This window comes from Calliopsis andreniformis, chromosome 1 (assembly GCF_051401765.1).
Source record: "Calliopsis andreniformis isolate RMS-2024a chromosome 1, iyCalAndr_principal, whole genome shotgun sequence".
In the NCBI taxonomy this organism is placed as follows: domain Eukaryota; kingdom Metazoa; phylum Arthropoda; class Insecta; order Hymenoptera; family Andrenidae; genus Calliopsis; species Calliopsis andreniformis.
The window spans coordinates 7,935,752-7,961,192 of record NC_135062.1 but is presented as its reverse complement, the minus strand read 5'-3'; the positions used below and the strand labels follow the sequence as shown (position 1 = coordinate 7,961,192).

The 25,441-nt window shown below is 35.0% G+C and overlaps 1 protein-coding gene across 4 annotated transcripts in view; it reads right to left on the bottom strand.

The window, feature by feature from the left end:
- Positions 1-25,441, bottom strand: part of LOC143181732 (uncharacterized) — a 179,871-nt gene that overhangs the window by 9,705 nt on the left and 144,725 nt on the right. For 2 of the 4 annotated variants that reach the window (XM_076382302.1, XM_076382312.1), the window contains exon 2: positions 1,169-1,773. In XM_076382302.1, coding sequence (XP_076238417.1) covers positions 1,169-1,520 — 352 coding nt within the window. In that variant the 5' untranslated portion in view covers positions 1,521-1,773. Of the gene's footprint in view, positions 1-1,168; positions 1,774-4,629; positions 5,684-25,441 lie in introns of those variants that run through there. The other 2 variants (XM_076382321.1, XM_076382293.1) reach the window with 2 other exon arrangements.

The following is a 25,441-nucleotide window of genomic DNA, read 5'->3' as shown; positions in this document are numbered from 1 at the left end:
GTAAGTGTGACACGCAGAATGTTAGTCGCTAGAGAAAAAAGTGATTCATAGTACTAGGGGTTAGCTATGTCATTCTAGGTAAATCCATACATTAAGTACATCTCTGTCATGTTTTGATAAAAACAAATTCACTCTTTTATTTCATGCGTGAGGTACTAAGAGGAAATATTTACAGAATTAGACTACAAGGTTATATGTCAGATATTGAAATGTATAAGTAGTTGTTAGATGGAAGTAATTAAACTGCATTTGTCTATTGAAAAAATGATTACGACATAAAACTCACTATAACTGGAAAAGAAGAATAAATCGACCATACAGTGGTAGATAAAAGAAAGTTTAAAAGTAAACCAAAGGCATAAAAATTCTACAAAGAATCATGGAATATTTATTTTCTATAATATAAAAAAGTATTCCAGAATTGATGAATGTTACAAGTCTGTGTCACTAGTTATGAAAGTGTGTTATGTAATTATATCTAAGTAAAAAACCTAAAAAGTTGAATTTATTACTCATTAGGTGTTGCATCAATTTATAATATAAAATGAGTGATAAATTCAGCTTTTTTAGATCTTTAACTTGGAATGGGACAAAATATCTAGTACTGCAATTGCTAAGACTTATATACAGGGTGTCAGAAATTTTAAGTGATTTAATATGCCAAAATAAGAGGAAAATTAAGAATATCGAAATTATATTAGATACTTCGCCTTCAAACTATTAGTTGTTGGGAAAACGTTTAGAATACACGTGAAATGTGTCTGACCTGAGAATCCACTTTTCAACGATTTCAAGAGTGATATCATTGTGTCGTTTCTGGCTACTGCACGCCGACAGTAGAATAAGTCTTAAATCAGACACCATTCTCACGCATTTTAGCTATCCTTTCCACAATTAAGAACTCAGAAATTCATTCTTAATTTTCATCTTATATTAGCATATAGAATTACACCTTAAAATTTCTAACATCTTGTATCGAGCACCCTGTATACAAATTTGAATGAAAAATTTGTTTTTCTCTCTCACTGTATAAGAACCTTTTTTATCATTATCATGTGCCAAATCCATCACTAAAGTGGTCTCATTATCAATCTTTTCATTTTCCAGACACTCTGGGTAGAAACCACTATAGTTACCAAAGAATTACCTATCTAAGTATGAGACTCACCGATAGAACTGAGAGAGGACTCCTCAAGCACCGCGAGGCTGCTGTTGTGGATGGTAAGGTGACGAATATCGAGGCCAAGGAACACGTAGCGTTGCAATTTCGGCAAGCTGTTGTGCCTGAGCCTCAAATAGAAGATCACAGGGTTCGATTTCCCTTTGAGGACGCTCATAGCTTTGCTGATGTGCGACAGGTCCGTGAACTCGCATACGATGTCCAAGCCGGATTTCTTCAGGGTGCAGGAACAGGGCGAGATGTCACTGTACTGGGGGCAGGACTGTGACGTTTGTGCCAGACCCAGGCCTGACATCAGACCCATCGTCCATACCACCGTCCATAATACGTTCTTCTTCATCTTTCAGTCAACCTTCGTCTGTACTGCTTTCCTTTTCAGCTTACACAGCGCAGGGCGACTCTTTTCGTCCACAACCTTGCCTGATTCGTTTTTCTTTTCCCCGCCTCTCTGTCTCTCTGTATCAGCCACTCTCAGTCGGCTCACTTTCCTCCCTGTTTCGCCCTTACTGTTCCTGTACCTGCAGCCTGCTACTTAGCCTCTGCTCTTCTCATACCCATTGTTCGTTCTTCCACGGTGCACCAGTACACCGAATCTGAAAACAGTAAACGGTGGTTTTGTGAATCAAGTGGACCACTTTCTGACTTTCTTTTTTAGAGTATAGTTAGTGACGAAGTTATTGTCTTAGAATTAAATGGACATTTGGGGATTGGATTCGTTGTTCTATGTTTACTGTGGTTTTGTTTCATCGCCTGATTTTTATAAAATAATAGTGTTTTATGATGTAGTACTAATGCAGCAGAGAGAATAATTTAAGGATGTTATAGGATATACAGTGCTTTATTGTTGTAAGGTGTAGGTTTTTTACTGAAAAGTTTATAGCCACAGTCATATTTCTGCAATCAGCTCATATATTGATGTCCTAGTTTGGTGTTATCAAAGATATGACTCGTAGATTATATGAGTAAAAGTTAAACTACGTTCGTTTCTTAATATTTGCTAAGATAACGATTCGCAATGCAATTAGTCGTAATAATTTTAGTTTAGCAGTATTATTAAGTAATATTAAATCTTTATAAAAATAAAGATAATCCAAGAAAATTACTTAAATAAAGTGAATATATGAATTCTATTCTCTATTGCTTTCTTATTACCTGCCTATCAAATTTTGTTTAAACGATTTAAACAAAACTGATTTAAATCTGACTCAATGTTAACATAAAATATTGACATGTTTATATGAACCAATTTTATGCTCTTTTTTATCGCTACTACGAACTTTTATTATACAATTCTATTATAATATAATTCATACTATTATACACCACATGTGTAAAAACACAATATATGCGATTTTTAATAATGGAAGATGAAAGACTGAAGATTATTAAAAATAACTAAATTTATATTTGCTTTTACTATTATCCAGAAATTGATACGATTGTCGAATTTGTGTAAGTAATTAAACATTAATAGAAAACTGAAGATGACATAATGAAATGATAAATCAAGATCTTCATTTAATTCCATATGATATAGAGTGCTTAATTCAGAAATTGCATCTTGTCATTTAACTTGTCAATTATCCCAAGCGTTTCGTAAGATATTTCCAGGCATTTTTCATTTGCTATTCCTTTTAATCTTGTCCTACAATGTTAAAATCAAAAATATATCACCGCAAAGTATGGATATTTATGTTGAATAGTAATAATGAAAAATATTACATTGGAGGAGATGATTTATTTTTTAGCATAGATATAGTTACATCTATCTGCGAATGTTTCCTTTATCTCTCTGAACCTTTCAAATGCTTAAAACTATACTTCGATGCACGTTTGTTCAAGTAATATTCATACTTAATTTTCTTGGAAATAAATTGGGTTATAAAAGGAGTTCTATATTTCTGATGGATTTCTTTTACATGAAATTACCAATCGACCTATTTGTTTCCGTGAAATCTTTGTACCACCGATTGCAAGAAGCCCAGTGTATGAGACAATTATGTATAATATTTTGTAATTTATACATACATTAGAAATTCAGTTCAATATAAGTATCAAATTTGATGCAACTATTGTGAATGATGATTTAACATCCATATGTATAAAATATAAATAAAATTTCCAGAAATGTCATGTAAATAGTCCAACTTCTAATCGAATTAATAGATATTTTACATGTTTGTATATTGTTGTTATTTTATGAGAAAAATATAAATGTGTTCAACGTTGAATTTAAGAAGTCAAAGAAGTACAAAATCATCTTATGACGAGTGTACGATAATAGTCGACTTGTTTGCTCGAAGATTTTAATTCACAATTATATTCAAGACTAATGCTCTTAAATTTATATAAATTATGACTAACGACTGGACGTTATAAAAAGAATGAATAGAGAATAACGATCGCGTTATACCGTTGTTCTAAGAAATTTATGTGCTCTATTTTCTCTAACATCAAAACGTCTGTAGTTTGGATCGCGCTGCGGACGATTTATTTGGTCACCGTCTACTTTGCACGTTGTTGCTCACGAAATTGTTTCGATAAACACAATTACGATTCGAGGTTAAGTGTTATTATACGTTAAGAGGGCTTGAACAGGTCGCTTTTGAAAAGAAAAAATAGAAAGACCCAACGTACAATCAGCTACAATTGTATTGCTAATCTAATCGTTCGCTTATACGAAGAAGATGCGCAGAAGTAATCCTGGATACTTTTCCTATTGTTATTGTGCAGTTATCATTACGTAGTTAACATGGAAAGAAAATTTCTGTTTCAATGAAATTTAGAAAAAATCGAACATTTTGAAATTTCCATTTCGAAATATTTAAATTTACACTATATTCATTTAATTTCGGAGTATGTAGACTATGAGTAAATTCAAAGTATATATTCAAAATTTGGATATTTGAAATTTGGAAATTCAAGTTTTGAAGATCTATGCTTGTAATAAAATGTATAAAAATTATAATTTGAGTTTTGTGGTGCTTGAATTGTATTACAAAATTGAAATGATGAACTACCTAAATAAATAAACAGAACAAATTATTGCAGAGCCCGAATCAGCACTTTATAAATATAATACCTAACTAAGTTTTCAAATAACTTGCTTTTCGTGTTTACCCTTTTATACCCACTGATAGATAACTGAGAAAGTTGTACATTTCACAGAGTTTTTCATTCAGGTTTAGATATGTTATTTATATTGAATATTGCCAGTCAAAATATTCACAGTCCATATTAAATTACGAAAAGTTTGCCGATTCTCCAGATAAAACTGAGAAATTTATTCTCCTAATAAAATGCTCAAATTAACATCTTCTAGGAACATAATATCGCTACTACTTTCTCGCGGAAGTGCCACAAATTTTCATTTCCAAACCGCATTCTGCATGCTATACAGTCACCATTGTACCATCACAAAACAAAAAGAAATAAGGAGATAAACATACCGGTCCATGAAAGGTACGTGACTGTTTCCTCCGTCTCTCGCGAAATACTTCCTGCAAACGTGCGAAGCGAAACAACGACGCGTGCACGCGTAATCACTAGTCATCGCTTTATGATGTCGCTACGCATTAAAAGAACTTAGTCGTCTAGTCGGATTAATTGGCAGATCGAGGCGGGGGGGTTTGGCTCTAAACGCAGGGGAGCATAACGACACACTTTTTTCCTGACACGGTACAATCAATCATGTATTATGCACCGAGCAAGCACTTCTTCCGACGTCACCAAATAAAAAGTCAATAGCTATCGCTCGACAATCGACATTCCTCTATTATCTGTCTGGAGCATCCTCCGACTCACTTCACAATATCTTCCATCACCTTCACTCTTTCTCCATCGAACCACTTGTCAAACTGCTGCAAACGATCTTCATCCAATCGCCCCAAGGAACCACCTTTCTCTAATTCCCCTCTCTCTCTCTGCCTTTCTTCTTTCAGCCACTTCTACTGGGAACGATAATTACACTCGACTAACGCCGTGACTCCCCGCGATCATCAACAGCGATCAATAGTTCGCGCACCACTGACATCATCCTACCCGATGCAAACCGTGCTTTTATGTTTCCATCCGCATTGACATGTCCAGCACGTACGCGTTAATCGTCCATGCACCGAGTGCACCGAGCGCATCTGCGGAACGCGAGTCGTTGGGACGAAAGTGGCCAAACAGGCGGCTGACAATCGGAACGAAGCGAAAACGAGCGAAACGAAACGGGCGATTCGCTCCGTGCCGGGGACCCAATTAAGCTAACGATCCAGGGGATCGAATGGCTGAGGGAAGTGTCGGTGGATGATCCAGCGGAGTCCTCGAAAATCGTCCAGCTCCAGCACGACCCTGTTGGATGCCGACGTCGATGAAACGAAATGACTTCTGGCGGAGGTAGAAATCGACGTGGGTCAAGGATGGGCGTCGAGACGCTGCGGTGAACCGGTGAAGAGATGCGAAAGCTGTCGTCAGTGACAGCCGCTGCTCGCTAAGCCGGAGTTGTCGGTGACCTGGGTGTCCGTTGGCATCATCATTGCCTGGCTAATGGGCAGCTTCCGTCAAGGGGATCATGGGATACACGACGACGCGGCAGCGTGGTGGACAACGTCATCTGAGATCCTACGCTGGAGATCTTATACGACCACGGCCGCTTGGGGGCCGCTGCCACATAGCGTTTATTGATGCTTCTCTTTCTGTCTGGGCTCGTGCCCCTAGGACGGTCAAGGAACGCTGCCAATGAAAGCTGCTTTGATGCCTCGCGTGCTTGTACGGGAGACACTCGAGCTTTATTTGAACCCGAAGGGGTATTTAACAGTTTCGAGTGGTTACTTAGGTCGGGTGACTTAGTATTCGTGTTACGAGAACATAGTTGGACAGAGTTCGAAGGGTTTTGATGAGGGAAAATGGATCTGATGAATTTGTAGAGTTTAGCTGGGTACACAGTGGATGGAGCAGAGGTAGGGGCTTACATGGTAACACTCGCAGGAGAACTCTGTCAAGTGTGCGCCGAGTCTTTTGTAGAATATTTGTTAGATGTAGGGGGATCAAATAAAACACCTTTTCCACCTTTTTTTCGAGAAAGTAATTACTGAAAGTGTGAAAATTTCTGTATTATTAGAATAAAATTTCTATGTGTATAGAAATTTTCATTTTTTTCACTAATTAACTTATAGAAAACGAGGCAGAGATGCTCCTTCCTACTTTGTAAAAAAATTTTGTTTATTCTCTCCTACATTTAAAAAGAAAAATTGAACAAAAAATCGGTGTACACTTGGTAGAATTCCCTTGTTCGAGTAGATGAATTTTAATCTGAAAATTATTATTGTATGTACAAGCAGATTACTTTTCAACCTTGCCATAAGTCGTTCATGGTGTATAATGCTATTGTTTTTAAGATTTCGTATTCTGGTCAATAGAATCAATAGTTAATATATATTGTGTACCAGTTGTACGTCATGAACATCCCAGAATCGTCTGTTTTTCGTTTTTTCATATTGTACAAAGTGTTTCAAAGGCAGAGAATCGAATGATATTTTTATACGAAAAAGTGAGTCGAAAACATGGTTTCTTTTGTTTTCCAGAAAATTGATTTTGAATTTTAACCGAGTGCACTTGTACTAAACGCTCGAGGGGATTATATGTGTATTGAATCACTCATAGTCAGAAAGTGACTCTAATTGTGGCAAGAGAGAACCATTCCCTTTGCCTCTTCGTAACTCTCAACCGCCTGAACTGTACTTGTTAGGTGAAGTCGTACTCAACTGTTATTCTACAGTTTCGACTTTTTTTTCAGAATAACCCTGCTCCTGCTATGAGTTCTGAAAATCTCTGTGGATACTCTAAATGGATTGTGATTTACATATACACTTATACATAAAAGAATGATAGAGGCTACTTAAATATTAAATATTTTGAGTGTTACAACAATTTTAAGAATTTTTAATCTAACTGAAAATTAAGCGTAGAAGGTAGAATACTTCTGAAATTTATATTAAGATTATATAAGATTATATAAACTACTTCAAATATTATGTTAGAAAATGAGTGATTGCATTTGTTTTCATACTCTCCTGAAAAATAACAAAACAAAAGCTTTGGTCAGGTTGGCTTCCAGGTACAGATTTGAAACAAAAACATTTCTCTTTTCTTTTGCTTCTTTCAACTTTCCTTTCTTACTGTATAATTTCAAACTCTTTTGTTTCTTACTTTTCCTAAGTTTCGTATAACATTTCTTTGTGTATATTTTTATAGTCTTTCGTAGTTATTGCTCTTTTGCCAGCTTATTGCTTGTTTAATGGGTTTATCTCGATAGTGGCATACTACTATGTCTCGTCTATTACATATTATTGTATTACTGCGCCTGCATCTCTGATGGGACATCTTCCAGCGATAGCACGTCTTTTGTGGGTTACTCGCTCGAGTATATCCCCAAACGATACTTCTTAGTGGTTAGAACGTTGGGGAAGTATTTCGAGTAATTCTGAAAGCTAATTGTGTCTTTCTGGTTCGATAGATGGATAAGTGTTCCAGAAATTTTACTTCATCACACACTATCAATAGATTCTAATTCCCAGAGTAATAAACCATGATCGACGATCACGTGATAAGTGTACTGAGGCGCGTGCTGCATGTCGCTTATTTAGTACAACGATGACATAGGAAATGACATAATAGAAATGAAGTACTAATTTAACTTCGAGCAAGAAGTGAAGTTAGCTAAGTGAAGAAGCTTTTTACTATACTGTATTAAGAACTCAAAAATGGTCATTTTTTAGCAGCAAACGAACGACATGATCTTATCATATAATAAGTCAAAGGGCAAAGACGAGGCCTGACGGATATCAACTTCAGTTTTTATATTTTCTCGTGGATCGGTTTCCAAATGTTGGTTTAGTGAAAAGTCTATCACATTCGTGTTATATACATACAGTGACTTATGAATTTAGTCACGAGAAGTTATTGAATTCACGTAATGTTACATTTTGGTATAAATTTGATGAAAATTAAAGAAACTGAAGCAGAAGAAAGGGACATGAGGAAAAGACACCAGAGCAATTTAATTAAATTGCTAACAAATTAATTAATGCTCTGAACACACATAGAGGAATCTATGAGTCATTGTAAATGGCAGTGGAGATTGTAACAATGCTCCCATGAAGATTCCTATTGCGTATATTATAGTATTCTCCAGTAGAAGAAAAACGTGTACACAAAAAGCTTGTACGAGTAACAAAATTGATGTCAGTGTTAGCTGAGTGAAAATTTGAGGGGTTAAAGTGATTAGAAAATTAATTCTTTAATTTCTAAAGACTTGCTAATGCAGAAAAATATATCTACTATTTTTGAATAAATACTACTCCAAAAACTTGCAAGATTTCACAGAAATCAACGAAAATATTTCTTGCTAATTATAATATGTATGTTAGGTATATAATACCGCTTTTAATATTACATATGTCAAATATTTCGCTTACTATACCACAGAAATACTACATATCTATTATTATTATTATTAATATCCTTAATTTGTATATTTTCCAGTTTTAGTTTTTCAAAAAATAATTCGCTCGAGTAATCTTCAAGACAAAAATATATACGTATGTAGCGACAATAATGTCTTCCTTCCGGTTCACCAAATCTCCTTGAAAGTTTTAAGCTACTAGGCAAATAAAATTCTTATTTCGTGCAAGTAAAGCAACGTAATCACCAAACGTAACGTATCGTGAAAATACAGATGCTATCTACGAAATCATTTTAACTACAGCGGGAATGCATTCCAGCCAGAAGGAAGGGAAGAAATACAGCGGGAGCGATTGCGCCCACGGAAACAGAAAATAACGCGGAACCGTAAACCCTCGAACTGCTCGTTGACCTAGTTCCTTCTAAGCGATTTTCGTATTTTCGTACATACATGCATATATTAGATATCATCTAAAATTACACTATGATATAATATAGAAGTTGGATATATTGGGCCATCAATGCACTCATTTGTATCAACATTACAGTTAATTTCGTTCAAATTATTTCGAGTAAATATTTATTTTTATAGGTAATTATTCTAGTGCATATTTTTATATGAACATTCTTGTTGGATTGTGTTTTTACTGTCATGTAAATTATTTAGTCAATCAGAATAAATTATTGTCCAAAATTATTCAAATCACATTTGGAGTATTTATTGACACTTTTTGTTAGGTTTGTAGAAGTACTACACTATCCTAGTCTTCTATTATACTACACTCGTTTTTCAAGTAAATGGTTATTTTTTCGTGATCACAAGAAAATTCAATACTTAAAAAACTTATAGCTTTATAATATTTTTCTGATAATTTTTTTTACGGGTTTCACATGTTCCTTTATTGTGTATTAAGGATTACATATCTAAAGAGGATTAATCAATATTGCTAAAAAATTGTAAACCTACAGCATAACATGATACTCATAGCTATATACATCATATCTAACTACAACGAGTGTGCAGATTTCATCGTTTATCGACGTGTTTTTCCAATAAAATCGTTAGTTTCAAACTATAAATTCGCATTAAACGAACGCTTCCAAAGATAACTTAAATCTAGCAGGGATTCAACGTGCATTGTGTAACATAACGGTCCAGAAATCAATACACAATGCCCTTTTGTAAACAAACTATGTTTAAAAATGCCTGCGAATAAGTTACGTGAATTTATTTGATTCCATGCTGTTACTTTACACGTTTAATTCATTCTTTTATGTGACAAATAAATGGGAACGTATCGTTAGATTTTTTTAAAGACAATTATCAGTTTTTTTTATATTAATTTAGCAGAAAAAGTAAGTTTAAGTAAGTGGTCAAGAATAATATAAATAACATTAGAAGTTCATGGAAAATTAATCACCAGATTATCAAGTTTTTAGACAAATAGGAATTATCGAAGATGGTAAGATTACTATTATTATTATTATTATTATTATATCATAAAAAATTGTTTTGTACTAGTTATTAACCAGGACTTGATATTTAAAGATTTTCTACCTTTTTTAATATTTATGCTCTACATTTTGTAACATATAACTTCAATATGTGTACTTAATTTTCGTAAATAATTTCTAAATATGCCATTATTATGTTTTTATAGTGACTTGAATTTCTCTCTACAGAACTTTTACCATACTGATCGAAAAGTATCTGTACAATTTTCTGTAAAATATTTGTGATTACTTAAGTAAACATTATATGTGCAAAAGGTATAGTAATAACTTCATTTTAAATAAAAAAACTTTGAGTGTCTGTTAAAAGCTCATACACAATTTTTTAATCAACCTAATGCAATCATCGCTCTTTAAACTGTGACATTAATACCCGTCTAACCAATATATTCCAGTTATTAAGACATTCCCTTGAAATTCCTTCTATGTCAATAAAAACACACAGCAATTTTTTTTTAAGTAATCTGTATACATATAATAATAATAATTATAGTAACGAAACGAGATAAAGCTAGCGGTCCGAGTCCCGAACGCACGGTTCAATTTTTATTTTCAGTTTATCGAGGCCTCCCCAATTTTCGCAACCCTTAAACTAATTTTCGTCACGAACGAGTTCTAATCTGCGACCTGTCACGTAATTTTTCTGCCTTGCATGAAATGGCCCCATTGAAATTCCCGCGGTGCATGTACTGAACAAGAAGTTCCCTTAACAGTTACAAAGGTCGCAACTTTCGCGAGTTTTCACGATTAAAAGAGAAAGAAGGATACGAGAAACGAGAATCAAAGAGGGGAAGGAGAAGAAGCAAAAGGAGGAAAACCTCTGATAACTGTTATTTTTTCGCGGTCGCAATTACGATTCTCAAGGAAGATCCTTTTTCCTAGCGTATTATCATGAGCCTCGAAGTCGTTCCGCTTTTCCATCCCTTAAGAAATATTTCAAAGTCTCGGGCGTGGATTCGTTACTAATTGAATCCACCGTCAGGATGAACTTTAGAGTGGAAAATTCAATTCGACGCGTACCGAGAGCTTTTGTCTTCTGTCCACCCTATTGAGATGCACTTAGGCGAGTGAAGGAGTGTCCTTGAGCGAGGGACCTCCTTATTTCTTGGGCTATTGATTAGGTATACATTGTATTGTCTATGAGTACTCAGATACTCTTAATTTCCAAGAAATATAGGTTGCTGTTAGTAACAACGTAGGAGCCAGAAATTAATGCATATCTGTTTCCACGAAAGGGCTCAAAGAAATGACTTCTCCAGAATACATGCAAGATGTATACGTTAAAATATTATAATTCACAGTGTCTTATCTTATAAGACACTACTTTAATGTCTTATCTGCCTTCATTTTGCAGTAATTCTTTAAAATTAACATGATTATATATTAAATTAGCAATTAGAGCATTCTGTAATTGTACAGATGCATTGAGAAGTAAAAAGAGAGCAGAAAAGTCTGAACACATTTCGTTGTGCCTTTTACGCTTTAATTTTTATAAAACTTTGAAAATATGAGACGTTTGTAGGAAATGGATCTCGGATTCTTAAAGTTTAACCGTAAGAGATACAACAAAATGCATCAAGATATTCTTGGTCCAGTTCTACTCTTCAATGTATCTATAAAATTACAAAATCCTCCAATTGTTAGTTTAGCATATGGGTATATTAACTTTAAGGCATTATAATTGCAAAATGGAAGCAAATTGGACACTCTATCATAGGACATTTTGTGTTCCATTTGGACTTCCCTACTACCCCTTAGAATATTTCAATGTATATTGGTTACACCCTGTATAATTGCAAGAAGTACCTCGTTTCCCCCACAACAGTCTCATTTTTTAAGATTTTCAAACTTCCACTTTTAAACTAACAAGAATTGGTGTCATATGAATCGGCCTTGAGAACATATTTTTATTCAAACAAACATGACTTCTTTTTTCGACTCTTTTTATCAATTCTATATTAATATTCTGCCCATTTCGCAACGCTCCATGCAAAACTTCAATTAAACCTTAACCCTCATCGTTACTTGATGCAAAAATAAAATACTCCTACCTATATTTTTGAATTCCATAACAACACCGTATCTTTTCTTCGCCGACTGTGTCCCTTGAAATACCTCAATTTGCATAGTCGATTATATTACTCAATCCGAGAAAACGTCCTGACCCCAACCTGTACAATCCAACGAAGCAAATGACTGCTCGACCGAGAACGCATCGATTCAATGTGGAGTATTGGACGCGGAGCTACGCCAGAAGCTAACCCCTCGTTTAAATAGTTGTATTAATTGATTGTCTGTGGCGAAATTGTTTCGGCATCTACGACTCGAAGTTCGCGGGATGTTTCAATTTGCCTAGCAGTTCGTTCCGCCAGGTCTCGGTGGTATCGCTTCGGGGTTTTCTTCCGTTTGCCTTGAATCGCCCGAAAACGAGGAAACGTCTGCGTGCTAGGCGCGCACACATTCCCTGGATATAGCACGATGTCAATTATTTGCGTGTTTGAGGATGGGTTCATTACTTGGTTATGAACTCGTAGTCATCGCCGTGCGTTTCAACCAACGATCACGGTTGAGTTATTAGAGACAATTTACGTTACCGCCGCCTAGGCATAAGGTTACAGTCAGGTTGTTGCTCCTTGGGAACTACTTTGCAATTAGGTCGGCGAGTTAACGCAGTTTCTGGAATATGTTCCGTGAAGCTGGTAAAGTTTATGCGACGGGAATTGTTATGGCTGAAAGCTGAGGAGTTTTATAATGACGTTAGGATCGGGTTGCTGCGAGAGATGGATTTTGGATCGTTGACGTTAATAATTTAATAATTCAGAGGTATGTAGGTGACGAAGTGTAGAGTACCTTTTTGTTACCTAATTGTCGCTAATTACTTAATCAAAAAGAGAGGTAGATAAGTAAATTTACCTTGCAAGAAAGAATTTTTCTTTTTTAAGTCAAGCTGTCTTGGGAAACATTTTAGTTGCTTCTTCTTTTTTAGTTTCGTAGTGTTTATTGTTACTTTCTCACCATTTTCTTTGAATTCTTCATAAAAAATGTTGGCAGATATGAGACATATCATTTAAAACATTTCTAGTCTTCCTTCATTTGAGAATATGAATTACTTTTGGTAATTCCTTGCTCTATAATTTTTCTTACGCTATGTGCATCAGAGTTAACTTAGACTATAGAAAAATCATGTGTTAACTAATTATTAATTTAACAATTATTATGTTATTAACACGTGAATAATGGATCAATGACTGTCCAAAGGGACATTGAGTTTCAATCTTATCAATCCCTACAAATTATCCACAACCTTTTTTACATTAAACTGTAAAATATTAAAAAGTAACACAATTTTTATCTGACCACTTTGAAACACTTCATAGAGCTCATTCTACATGAATTTTTATCTCCATCATATGGGCGATAAATTACAATTAACCAATATAAAGATTTGTCTCCCTATACATACACCTGTCAATGGCAAGGAATCTCAAGGTCAAGGAGCTAAATGCAACTGTTGACTGATCAAAGCGCAGTTGAAACCTCTAACCACACTTACTATTTCGGCGTTGCGTGGAAGGTAAAGAGCTCAACTGAACCACTCTAGACAACTTCTCTCCTCATTTAAGTCTAGGTGCGGTTGTCGTATTCACAGAGTACTCCCAGTTGAATCCTTTGCGCAGTCTCAGCACTAGTGAGTCAGCTCGACACCCTGAGACTGCTAAATAGTTTCCCTGTTGGGAAGCATCTTTTTCGGGAAAAACGCCTCAATTCTTGAGGGAACAGATTTTAAGAGCAGTTATTATTTCGTGTCAGAGTTCACCTAGTTGCTTGCCCATATCTGTGATTCTAAGATTAAATTTTGTAACAGTCTAAATAGTACATCTCTTTTTCCCACTGTGTACGTATCCCTAGGAATTTCTCTTAACCTTTCACTACAATATTTTCTTGATATAGGATTACAGTTCACTGACAAATTTATGGCGAGGAACACGGTTCTAAGGACATGTGCACGGTAGCTAAGTTTATCTTGAACAGAGTTGGGAGTGACAGTGCACGCAAGTAAAACTCTGTCAGTCTAAATAATTTCAAGGCAAAGCGAACATATAGCTAACAGCAACGAGTTTACACTGAGTGCATAGGTACTATTTGTGTCCCATGAGAAGCCCTCTGGAACGCATTAGGGGCAATGCATTCCAGGTTTTTTTTATTGCACACGAATATTATTCATGTCTAATAGAGATGCTAAAGAATAATTCAGACATTGCGCAAATTACGTGTACTTGAGTCTTTTAAATATTGTCTTAATGTCGTTCACATTGTTGGATGACCTAACCACAATTCCATTTACACTCACGACTTGGCCTGACTTTGTACGTGAGGGGGAAAGCTAAACTCTTACACAATTCTAGGGCCAGCAAAGGCCAACCCTAACTGAACCTTTATCGACGCCCTTGCTCCCTATTTAAGCTTGAGCGAGTCTTGCATTGACAAAATACTCCCAGTTGAGCGTGCTGCACGGTTCCAACATTGGGTACCTATTTAGCTTGGGACCCTAGGGTTGCCAGTTCCCCTCGTCAAAAATGTGCTTCTGGGGGAAATTCCTCCACTGATTCCGAGGCTCTCAGTTCCCCTCTGTAGAAACGTGCTTTCAGAGGGAAATTCCTTATGGGGACATTCTAATCCCTGAGAGAATACATTTAGGTATAGAAATATCAATATACGTGAAAGCCAGTTTTATATACAAAAAAATTATTCTTATATAGGGTAAGTCACGCAACTGTATCGCTTGAATTTTCTTGTAAACTATTTGTTGTATGAAAAAATGTTTCAAACGAAAGTTGTTTGGTACTGAGACTGAATACCAAAGAGGAACATATTCTCAGTACCAAACAATGCATCGAGACATTGTATACCAGGTTATTTATGATTATCTCCAGATTATCTATTTTGTACATTCATTATCTATGTATATCTTCGTTACAACTGACTTCTAAATTTTTACTTTACTTTGCTGCAAACCTCTATTACTAACGTCATTTGTGCTGCTACTTGTATTACGTGACTAGAAACTCTCACGCCACTGTATAATGCAAAATTCGCAACCCTAGTAAGCTTCTATAGAAAGTAGAGGATATAGAGAATAAAAAATGCCCTGCAGCAGTTTTTGAAAAATTTCAGCAGAGATCGTCTTAAAATAGTTGGTTTCCAGCGGAACGCAGAGATGTAATGAAGTTTCCGTATCATTGCTTGGAATATTTAAGAGGATCAGGGAAATGGCGGCGGTGGGAAATCTTTCCGTGGCAAGAGCATTCGCATGAATAGTTCAGTTTCATCGATCGGCGCCGAAGATTCCGACTTTTACACTATGTACGGACAAAAATGTGCTCGTCTGTACAGAAAAAGAAAATAAAAGGTAAGCAGGAGCTGAAGGAAAGTCAATCTAGAGACTTCTGCATGCTTCTGTCTAAAGACGATGACTTGAGGGCCTTCTTTCGCAGATTTTAGTCTATCAGATTTCTTTTATTTACTCGATTCAAAGAGATTTGATATTCTTGAAGATAAAAAAAGTTTCAACTTTTTTCGCTTATTCGCTGAGAAGTAAGTATTATACTTTATGCAAATGGAAACGTAACTTTCTTAAAGATAAATTTGGAAAAATCAATGGTAATACACTAATAGCACTCGAAATTTGAAATAAATCAATGCCTTCATTAAAATTTTACATTTTGTAATCACAGAACCTCACTCTGTTACAAATTATTATAAAATAAAGTATTTATTTTCGTAGGGCGTCTATGATTCTCCTTATTAGAATAATTCGAATAATTTGAATAACAAAATAGAAGTTACTAATAAAAATTTTCTCCTATTGCAAGAAATTAAATTTTGAATTTTGAATTTGAATTTAAGTTCAATGTAAGAGACATTTAGAAAAATAGTGTAGGTAAGAAAAAGGGATACTAGGTATGACAGTATCTGTAATGCTGTCATCTATCTGCTAGTTTTATTATCCAAGAAAATTCTCTGAATTCTAAACACTTGTCTTCTAAATCTCCTTAATTCTAAATTTTCTCAAAAAACGATTACATTTCGTTCAATACGGATCTCTCGTACGACTTTGGGTCGTCTCTGTGTCTGTCGGTCCATTATACAGGTGCATTATCTCGTTGTGACCTCTGATCGGTGACCCGCGCGTTATCTTGTTACTCGCCAGGTGCTTAGGTTCCGTGTAAACTGCAATAAAGTTCGGCTTGTGCCTTGAACGATCGAGCTCGTAAAACTCGACTGTGCCGCTTGAATTGGTACTCTTGCGGCTTCTAATCACAGCTAGGATAAATATTTGATGAGATAGAGCACTACTTATCTACTTAGAGAGAAGAACTATTTCTAGGTTTGTGTTTCTAAAATGTAGGGTTTAGAGATGTGTAAATACTATGAAACTTGTGTAATTAATGAAATCACAGAATTTCAAGTCTCAATTATTCCTGAATGCAATTTATCACTGCTGCATTTGTAGACAATTGAATTTTTTTCAGAGTAATTCTATATGAATAATTTTTATTTAGACGTAGCTATGCATGGTTACTAAAAACTTAGTAAAAACAATTTCCATTCTCAGAATATGTCCTGCTGAATCTATAATCGCAGGTGTCTTTCGCAAAAGTTCCCTATTCAAAACTTCTACATCAAGACTGACATTCTGGGTCCGAAAAAATCTCTCTCCATTTAAAGTTCCTTCGTTTAACGTGGCTGTGAGCAGGAAGAGCTCCAAAGCAAGAAGAATAATGAGCACATTCGCGAACGATTTCGTTGACTAGAGATGCACTGTGGCGTTCCTCTTCGACCATCAGTTTCTACGAAGCGCAAGTTCCGAATGAATAAAAGATCCATGGAAATGCAGCGTACGAACCTTTTGTGCAGTGGTGCATTTTTAAAATGAAAGTCGGTCCATCGATCGGGTTAAGGTTATCGTCGCGTTACTCGATGGAATCGATATATCTGCCCTGCTCGAGCAATTAAAAAATGACAATGTCAGTTGACTTCCTGCTCTTCGATCTTGCTCCGATGAAATTAAACTCCATCGTGACTGTACACATGTGTACGTTGCGCCGACGCGGTGGGAAAACGATAGATTGAACGAGGAAGAAGTGTTCGTACTCGACTGGGTAAACGAATTTACTTTGACGTTAGATCCTTTTTCGCTGAATTAAAAACGAAGGATGCAGGGAAGAGCCTGGTGAAAACTTCTACTGGTGGAAATTTGTAATTTGACAAATGGATGTAGCAGTCAGTGAAATCTCTGATATTTGATCTTTGCATACTTATTGATTCACTGATTGGATTACCTGATACGTACTTAATATAATTGCAAAAACTAGTTTAGTAGCTTTCTCTTTTATTTACTTCCAATCCAGATTTTACTTTAAACATTAGGATTTGACGATGAGATCACTGCAGTACATATATGTACATTGTACATTTATTCAATCCAATTCTAGTTTTCAAATTTTCGAATCTCCAAATTTTTAAATCTTAAATTCTTTGAATACTCAATATTTTTCGAGAAACGAAGACGACCTCTATTTTTTAAATGGAATGCTATATTTTTTTATATCATATGAAAGTGTCCATTAAGATGAGTTCATCTATGTAGTATACTATGGCTTTCAGGATTATACAGTCAGAAATAAAAGAAATAAATTTAACATTATAATACACATACAATTTCCTTCTCTCCTATTTTTTCTAATGCTTACTGTTTACGAAAAAACACTGGTACAAATTATAGCGAACACCTTGTATAAATAAATTAAATATTAGTAAAACAAACACAATTGAATGTCATAATGAAAGCTTATCGTTCCCAAATATTCCACCTTACAAGAGTATACAAGCTTCCGAGGAATTAAAAGCTTTCTAATGCATGTGTAACAGGTTTCAGAGTGCACATTGCATTAAAGATGAAACCTCGGCCAGAAGGGAGAACCAAAAATTTCAACTGGAATTTACAGACAAAATATCGTAGGTGTGTCTCTATTCCCTGTGTACATCTGAACCTAACGTAGCCCCCAGCATTAATTAAACCAACCAGCCTCTAAATTAACACTTGCATTGTTTATACGCGCGCGAGTAAACAGCCTCGCAATTTCTGTTGACGTGTTGCTGCGGCTAACGTTGCAGTTTCTCGCGCTCCAGTGATCTTCTTTAACCTCGAAATATTTTTCGCACTTGTAGCTTTGTTCAGAAAACACCCACTCGTGTTTCTCCATCGATCGAGGAAGGATCGAATAATTTTTCTTGATATCGTTGCGGAACGTGCTCAGTTCGATCGGTGATATCGTCACTGTTGCCAGATGAGATCTGGGGGTGAATGTGCCACTCGGAAATTTGCTTGGATTTTGAGGTCACAAGTGCGGATCAACGAAACGTTTAAGCCTTCCTTCTGGTATCGTTCGATTTTCTAGGATATTTCCGTATCTCTTGTCTGCGAATTTACAACTTCTGTTTTATAGAAATACATTTCTGATCCCCCTGGCTAATAAAAAGGGGGAAAGCTTGCAGTATTTCGTTTTACATCTGGGGTTTTTTTTCTGAGATACGCAAATGCATTATTCAGAGGATGGTTAAGGTAGCCCGTTTTAAGGAATTTGATTCATTTTGCGATTTGAAATTGCATTTTGTTTTAATATCCTTTGACAATTTTTTTAAATATTTTTTAGCTATTGAAAGTATCTTGTTTTTTTGCGGTTTGCGTTATGTTTTGTTGCAGTTTGTATCTAGTAGGAAAATCACTAGGACAAAGATTGTTTCTGGATTTTATGTGGACACAGGTTATTTAGAAAAACAGATATATCATTAACCATAAAATCAATTTTTATACACTATCGAGGCTTTTTACTAAGGAACATGTTTTTCTTTGTTACGAATAAGCTATTACACTCGTTTTGGCATGGAATCGGTTAATTTCTCTAACATATAAAAATTTCAACTAATTGCTGTGTTCACATTAGTTTACACAGTAAAATTATTTCTATACTTTTATTTTTGTTCTACGAAGTGAAGGTTTTACTTTAACAGGGAACAAGCACCTAATAATGGAATCATAGTAAATTTTGTCAGAAATCATGCGAAAATATTTGCACAGTTCTAGAGGTAACATAAATAATATATGTATGTCTATATAGGTGTAGTGAAACTTAAATATAATACACCTATCTCAATGTTAACCGCTTGGTAGTTAACTTTATTGACATTTTATTATCGAGTCATAAACCTAAAGAACTCTCTGATACGGAACAATAAGCTACAGAAATTTCTCCATAAATTTCCAATATAAGTCCTAGCGATAACCCTGACGTGTATTCATAAATGGCAGGTTCAGAATCATAGTGGTATAAGTCAGAATACTGCTGTTCTTCGCAAAATGTTAGCGTCTATTATTATACAAAATTCAGCATATTATTGTGTTTGTCTTTTCATTTATATTACTTTATTATGTAGGGTGTTCGATTTCAAATGTGTTATTAAGTGCTGAAAATATATATATTTAAAATGCATATGAAATGTGTCTGGGTCGAAGTGTTCTAGTCACTTTTCCACTGTCATTCCTGCGTCTGACCTGGCTAATGTAAGTCGTCAGTAAAAGAGTTCTAAATTAGATTCTCTACATACATATTTTATAAGCGTTCTTTAACGATTAATGACTCTGAAAATAAACCTCAAATACAATTTTGTCGTTCTTCATTTTTCTTCTGTTCTAACATGTAGAATCACCTCTTGAAATTTTTGACATCTGTTATTAAACAACCTCTACAATAATAAAATTGACTATCTTATCTTATATTAGACCATTATATTGAACCGTTTTTTAACTTTTTTACTTTTCTGCAAGCAAATTTAATTGTGGATAAACTTATTTATCATAGTTAGTGTAACATATTTGGCAATGTGGAGCCTTTTTTCATGGGGAAGTATTATCAATAATTAAAACGTAAAAAGGTACAGAGTATTGCAGATTCAGTTATCTGTGTTATTGTATACCTCCTAGTGCCTAAAGTGAATCTATCCAACTGCTAAACTTTGATCCTGGATAAATTATTTGGTGTGATAATTGACAACTAATTGACAGAAAATCAATACCACAATACCGTGGAATTTCTAATCTTTCGTTTACTATTAATAGAATATTAATATTCTATATATAGAATATATCAATAAATTACTTAATATTTGAAATCTGTTAGTTTCATGAAGAAATTTACCATATTTTCTACTTTCTACTGTATTTAATTTACTATATTCATTGTTATTTATTAACAAATGCGATTTATTTTCACTGAAATCTCCACATACACAATGACCATAAAAAAAGCATCTTTATATCATCTTAAAATCACACTATTTTCAACACATTTTTAATACACATATTTTTAAATTCTTCTACAAACATTGTCTTCATAGAAAACACGTGATGTCTTACAGATAAATGTTTACGTTCACGAATATTATTCAAGCCACACCCTTGTTTTCATCGAGCACCAATTTACTACACAAGTCAGTTCCAATTAGATTGATCAGAAGAAATAGGATTAATGAGTTAAGATGCATAACTTTTACTAGCTGAGCACCTGAACCCGACCTATTCGTCGCAATATTAGCACTGTCTTGTCCTGTGCCATCCCTGACACAAGATCTTTCCACAAGCTCACCACCTTTCCTATTAATTTCGTAACACCAAGGCGTTCCGCTCATTAAGCGACCTGCTTGTCTCGTTCTTCGTTTCTCGGGGAAAGTGGCCTATAATAGCATTGTTCAGACAACATTGTCTCTCTTTCTGTTTCTCGACGTTTGCTTGACAACCTTCGTCTTTGCTTTAATACGACGATCAGATGGAAATATACAGCGACCTGTTTGAGACAATGGCGATTGTTTTCAAGTTCATGCCGAAAATTGTTTGAAAGACTTCAAAGTAGTTGTTTTCAGAAGAATAGAGTCCATTGATCTTGTTTATGCAGAAAATGAATGGGGACCAGAGGCTCTTATTCCTTCCAGGGATTTTCTTGACAAGATAGTGGTCTTAGATTTTGTTTGTCATAGAAATGAACGTTAACTTATCAAATTGTTATGTTGTAGAAGGATTTATAGCAAGTGATGGTGACTGCTTTCATGACAGAATCTATATATCTCGATTCCTAGAGACTTATGAAAAAATTTGGCGCAGAATTCTTTATAATGTTAGTAATTACATTATAATAATAATCTTATTTTACAGTAATGTTCTTTGCGCAACGAAAGCATTTCAATGAAAAAGAATGTTAGAATTTACTATACCTACTTACTGTACCTATTCCTTATTTACATTTCTATACACGTAAATAGATGAAAATGGTTATTACGAATATTTCTGAATCAAGTGGTATTATCGGCAACATTTTTCGATAGCAGTCGATAAATTTGGAGCAGGATATGATACAATGGACCATTTTAAAATTTACATTTATTATCGTAGCAATATGTGGTCTTTCGCAACAAATTTTTTCCCTATTGAAAATAAATGTTCCCATGATATATACTTTGCGAGATTTCCTACAGCTAGAAGCATTTCTTCATCGAACAATGTTATACTCTTATTACAGTATACCTTTATTATAGAAAAATTTTGCATTTAAATTGTCAATTAGTTTTGGAAACGTGTAGCTGAAGCAGCTCATGTATAACAATATCGTAAATCATTTTCGTATAGCTGTCGTACATCCCAGATATGAACAAGTTTAAACTGAAACTACTAAAAGTAATTCCACGTATGAAATATAGTACCGATTTGAAAAGGTCTTTAACAAAAAAATACGACTTTAATACCAATTGTCATTTAAAAACATCCAAGTAATTTTTCGTAAAAATTACTTCTACAACTAGAGGTGAAGAAAAATAAGTAGTTAACACTGCTATGTCCTTGAGTTTTATTTTTAAGTGCCCCGTGTGACGTTACTTTTAGAGACCCTGTCTTTAAAAGAGGCTTATTTTGTGGAGGTAAGTTTAAGAAATATGAATATACCCTTTTTGGCTTCAAAAACACTCGACCTTGAAGAAAGACTAGTAAGCAAGCAATTTCTTTACAATTTTCACTGTTAAAAAAACGAGGATTGCACATTCTACTGAAGAAATTTCAGTTTATGCCTTATTTTAGCTTCCTACATTAATAATTAAAAACTATGAAACAGAATTTATACTTATTCTTAGCACGACCAAATTAGATTAAAAATACTTTTCCTTTAAAAAAGCGTGGGTACAAAACAGAGATAAGAAGATAAATAATATTAAGGTTAACAATGTCAAATATCAATGCCACGGAAATAGAAATATGTAGTAACATAGTTTTGCTTTACAACCAAGATACATCACATGTTTTCACGAAAATCCCCGATATCCCCTGAAAAAAGTGGCCAATTTGTCGTAGAATGACCCCTCTGCTAAACCGTAACAAATATAACCAAAAACGCGACAGCATTTGGTCCACCGCTAACCGTAGCATTGGCAATTGTGAGCCATCCACAGCAGCGAATGCATCATCGAGCAAGAAAATCAAAGAAGGGTTTGCAACATTTTTGCCCGCACTCCAAACTCAGCGGTGTTATGTTCCCAACGAGTAGTCCACTTTTATTTCTCGCTTCCATTTCGAGGCAATAATTCCTTTCGTGGAACAAGATCCTCTTTGTAGCGGATTCCATGTTATTCACGTAACGCCGGTTTCATATTTCCCGATCGAAATCCATCAGAGAGCAGGGATCAGCGTTTTTTTTTTTTGTACGGCGAGCAGGGTGTATCCTCGCCAGCGTTGCGTATTTGCTCGTGGCCGTATTGAAATACACGAGCCGCTCCATCGAAAAAGTCCAACGCCCCATGTCAATTCGGCCCGATGCTCGAGAATGGCCACAATGAAAACTGCCGATCCGCCCAGTTTCCCATTTACAGGGAGCCTGTTGCCCGTGCCGCACGCTAATCTTGAATTACTGAAGTTGATAAAGAAACGCGGCTACGGGCACACTGGAACATACATTTCCATGATTACTGAATCCACAGCGCGCTGTTAGTTGCGTGCCAACTCTGCCACGTATTCGCAAGAACCGAAGATTAACGGTACTTTTTTGGAATCCTCTTTCTGAGATTGCATGAGATGCTCGGACGGGCATCCTGGAACGTGTCTTCAGTCATTTCGAGCGAGTGAATAGATTGCGGTGGTAGCTTGGATTTATCGTGGGGTTTGTACCGAAATTAAATTATAGAATTATGACGTTGGGTTCGTGAATGTATTGTAAAATTGATTGGAGGTAGTGGTAGTAGAGATTAATTTTGGAGCTTTTATTTATGCTCACAAGTGATGTATTTTATTTGGTATATAACAAAGTTGGAACATTAGAGAATCTGGTGTGCATTGATGAGCTGGGTAGTCTCTTGAGTATGGAGTTCATTTTATTTAATAGAGTAATTCATTAGGGTTGATTGTAGCAAGGTTTGAATTCATTCACTGTTTGGTTTAGATCAAATTCCTTTTTTCTGTTTGGATAGATTTGTTTATATATTAATAGAGGTGAAAATTATTAAAATTGTCCATATTTGGGTTACAATTTGAATTCACAAAATTGTATGGAGACGACATTGTCTGTGTTGTGTTAATATAGAATACTGACACTCTACAAGGTGATTTGTCTTATATTGTATACTCAGGTATTTTCTTAAACAATTGCAATTCAATTTGATTGAAGGAGAACACCAACTTTTTCACTTGGACAACGACAAAAATTGCATAAGGATATCTTATTAGACATTTCAAAAACGTTTGTTCAAGACACTCAGTCATTTTACAATCACCTTCAACACATTTTCTAAGCACCTTATATAATAAACATATAATTACCCTAGAAACCTTATTAATTAACTTGGATTTATAGAATAATGATACTTGGATACTTGGTATACTTGGATTGCCACAGTTTATGAAATAAATCTGCATTTATTTTAGTCTGTGGTAAAATTAAATTTATGTTTACTTGTATAAAACATTGCACTTATTCTGAAAAATAAGTAAATGAATATAAACAAACAATATAAGCAAGCTACATAGACGAGATTCGCCGATCGACAAACATAATTAAATTAACTACTAAGTATTTCATCTGAATACGTCGAACGAAGTTTGAGTATGCTACGAGTCGAGTACGGTAGCAGCTCGTGTATTTCATAACGAGACAATGCCACTGATAACAATTATGTCTCTAGAGGATAACAAGCATCGGATCACGCGTGCTGGTATGAGGATTCTCGAGGATATCTGATTCGATACCGACAGTTCTGGAGTTACAGTACTCAATATCGACAACGTATTAGGTCATGGGGCTCGATTTTGATAAAGCTGGTCTCCTTCGTGCTAGTATTCATGTTTCGGGAGTAATGGCATGCAATATCCTTGTAATTTAGCATTGGTCTACTGGATATACCTGCAGGACATTGAGATTAGGGAAGCAACTTGCAGAAGCTCACAACATTTTCCACCTTGACAACGATGCCAAAGGCGTAGAATTCAGTGTCTAGATCTGTTTCACTAAAATTGTGTATCAAAGGAATTACTTGATGTGATTTAATACAGCGTGATGTAGGATTACGGTACTTAATAATTTATAAACTCAGAGAAGCCACAAAGGTACAGTTACGTTAATAAATGCAAATAGTAGGATTACAAGACACTAATTAGCATATGTGTCTATCTAGCAGATTAGAGTCTTCTAACAGCTAATATTTACTTTATGCCTACAGTAGTATAAGTCAGCTTCAATGCCTCCGTCGTTAAAAAGTATGAACAAGTTTTTTTACTACCAACAAAAAATTAAGAAATATTGTTGGATTCTCAGGTGAGAAACACCATACACCGATTACACTTTACAATATAATGTATTTATGTAACGTTCTTATTTACAATACAGGTTACAACGAAATATTAAGCTAATCGATATGACGACACGTAGTAAGTGCAACTATAGTACAAGACTGTGCTATGGATGAGTCTGAGTTTGATCTGAGAGTTAGAGTAGAGTGTTGTAGAATCCAATATAATGTTTAAGATTGTCTAAGGATACGATCTTATATAGACTGTTGAGTATGGTGGAAAGAGGATGACCAAAGTCCTTAAATAACTAATGAGTAAGCCTGTCAAATTTGTACTTCGACATAGAAAGTCAAAACAGGAGTAGCTGGCAGAAGGGTGGTCATTCAACATATTTTACAATGTAAAATCGATGTGAATCTCGT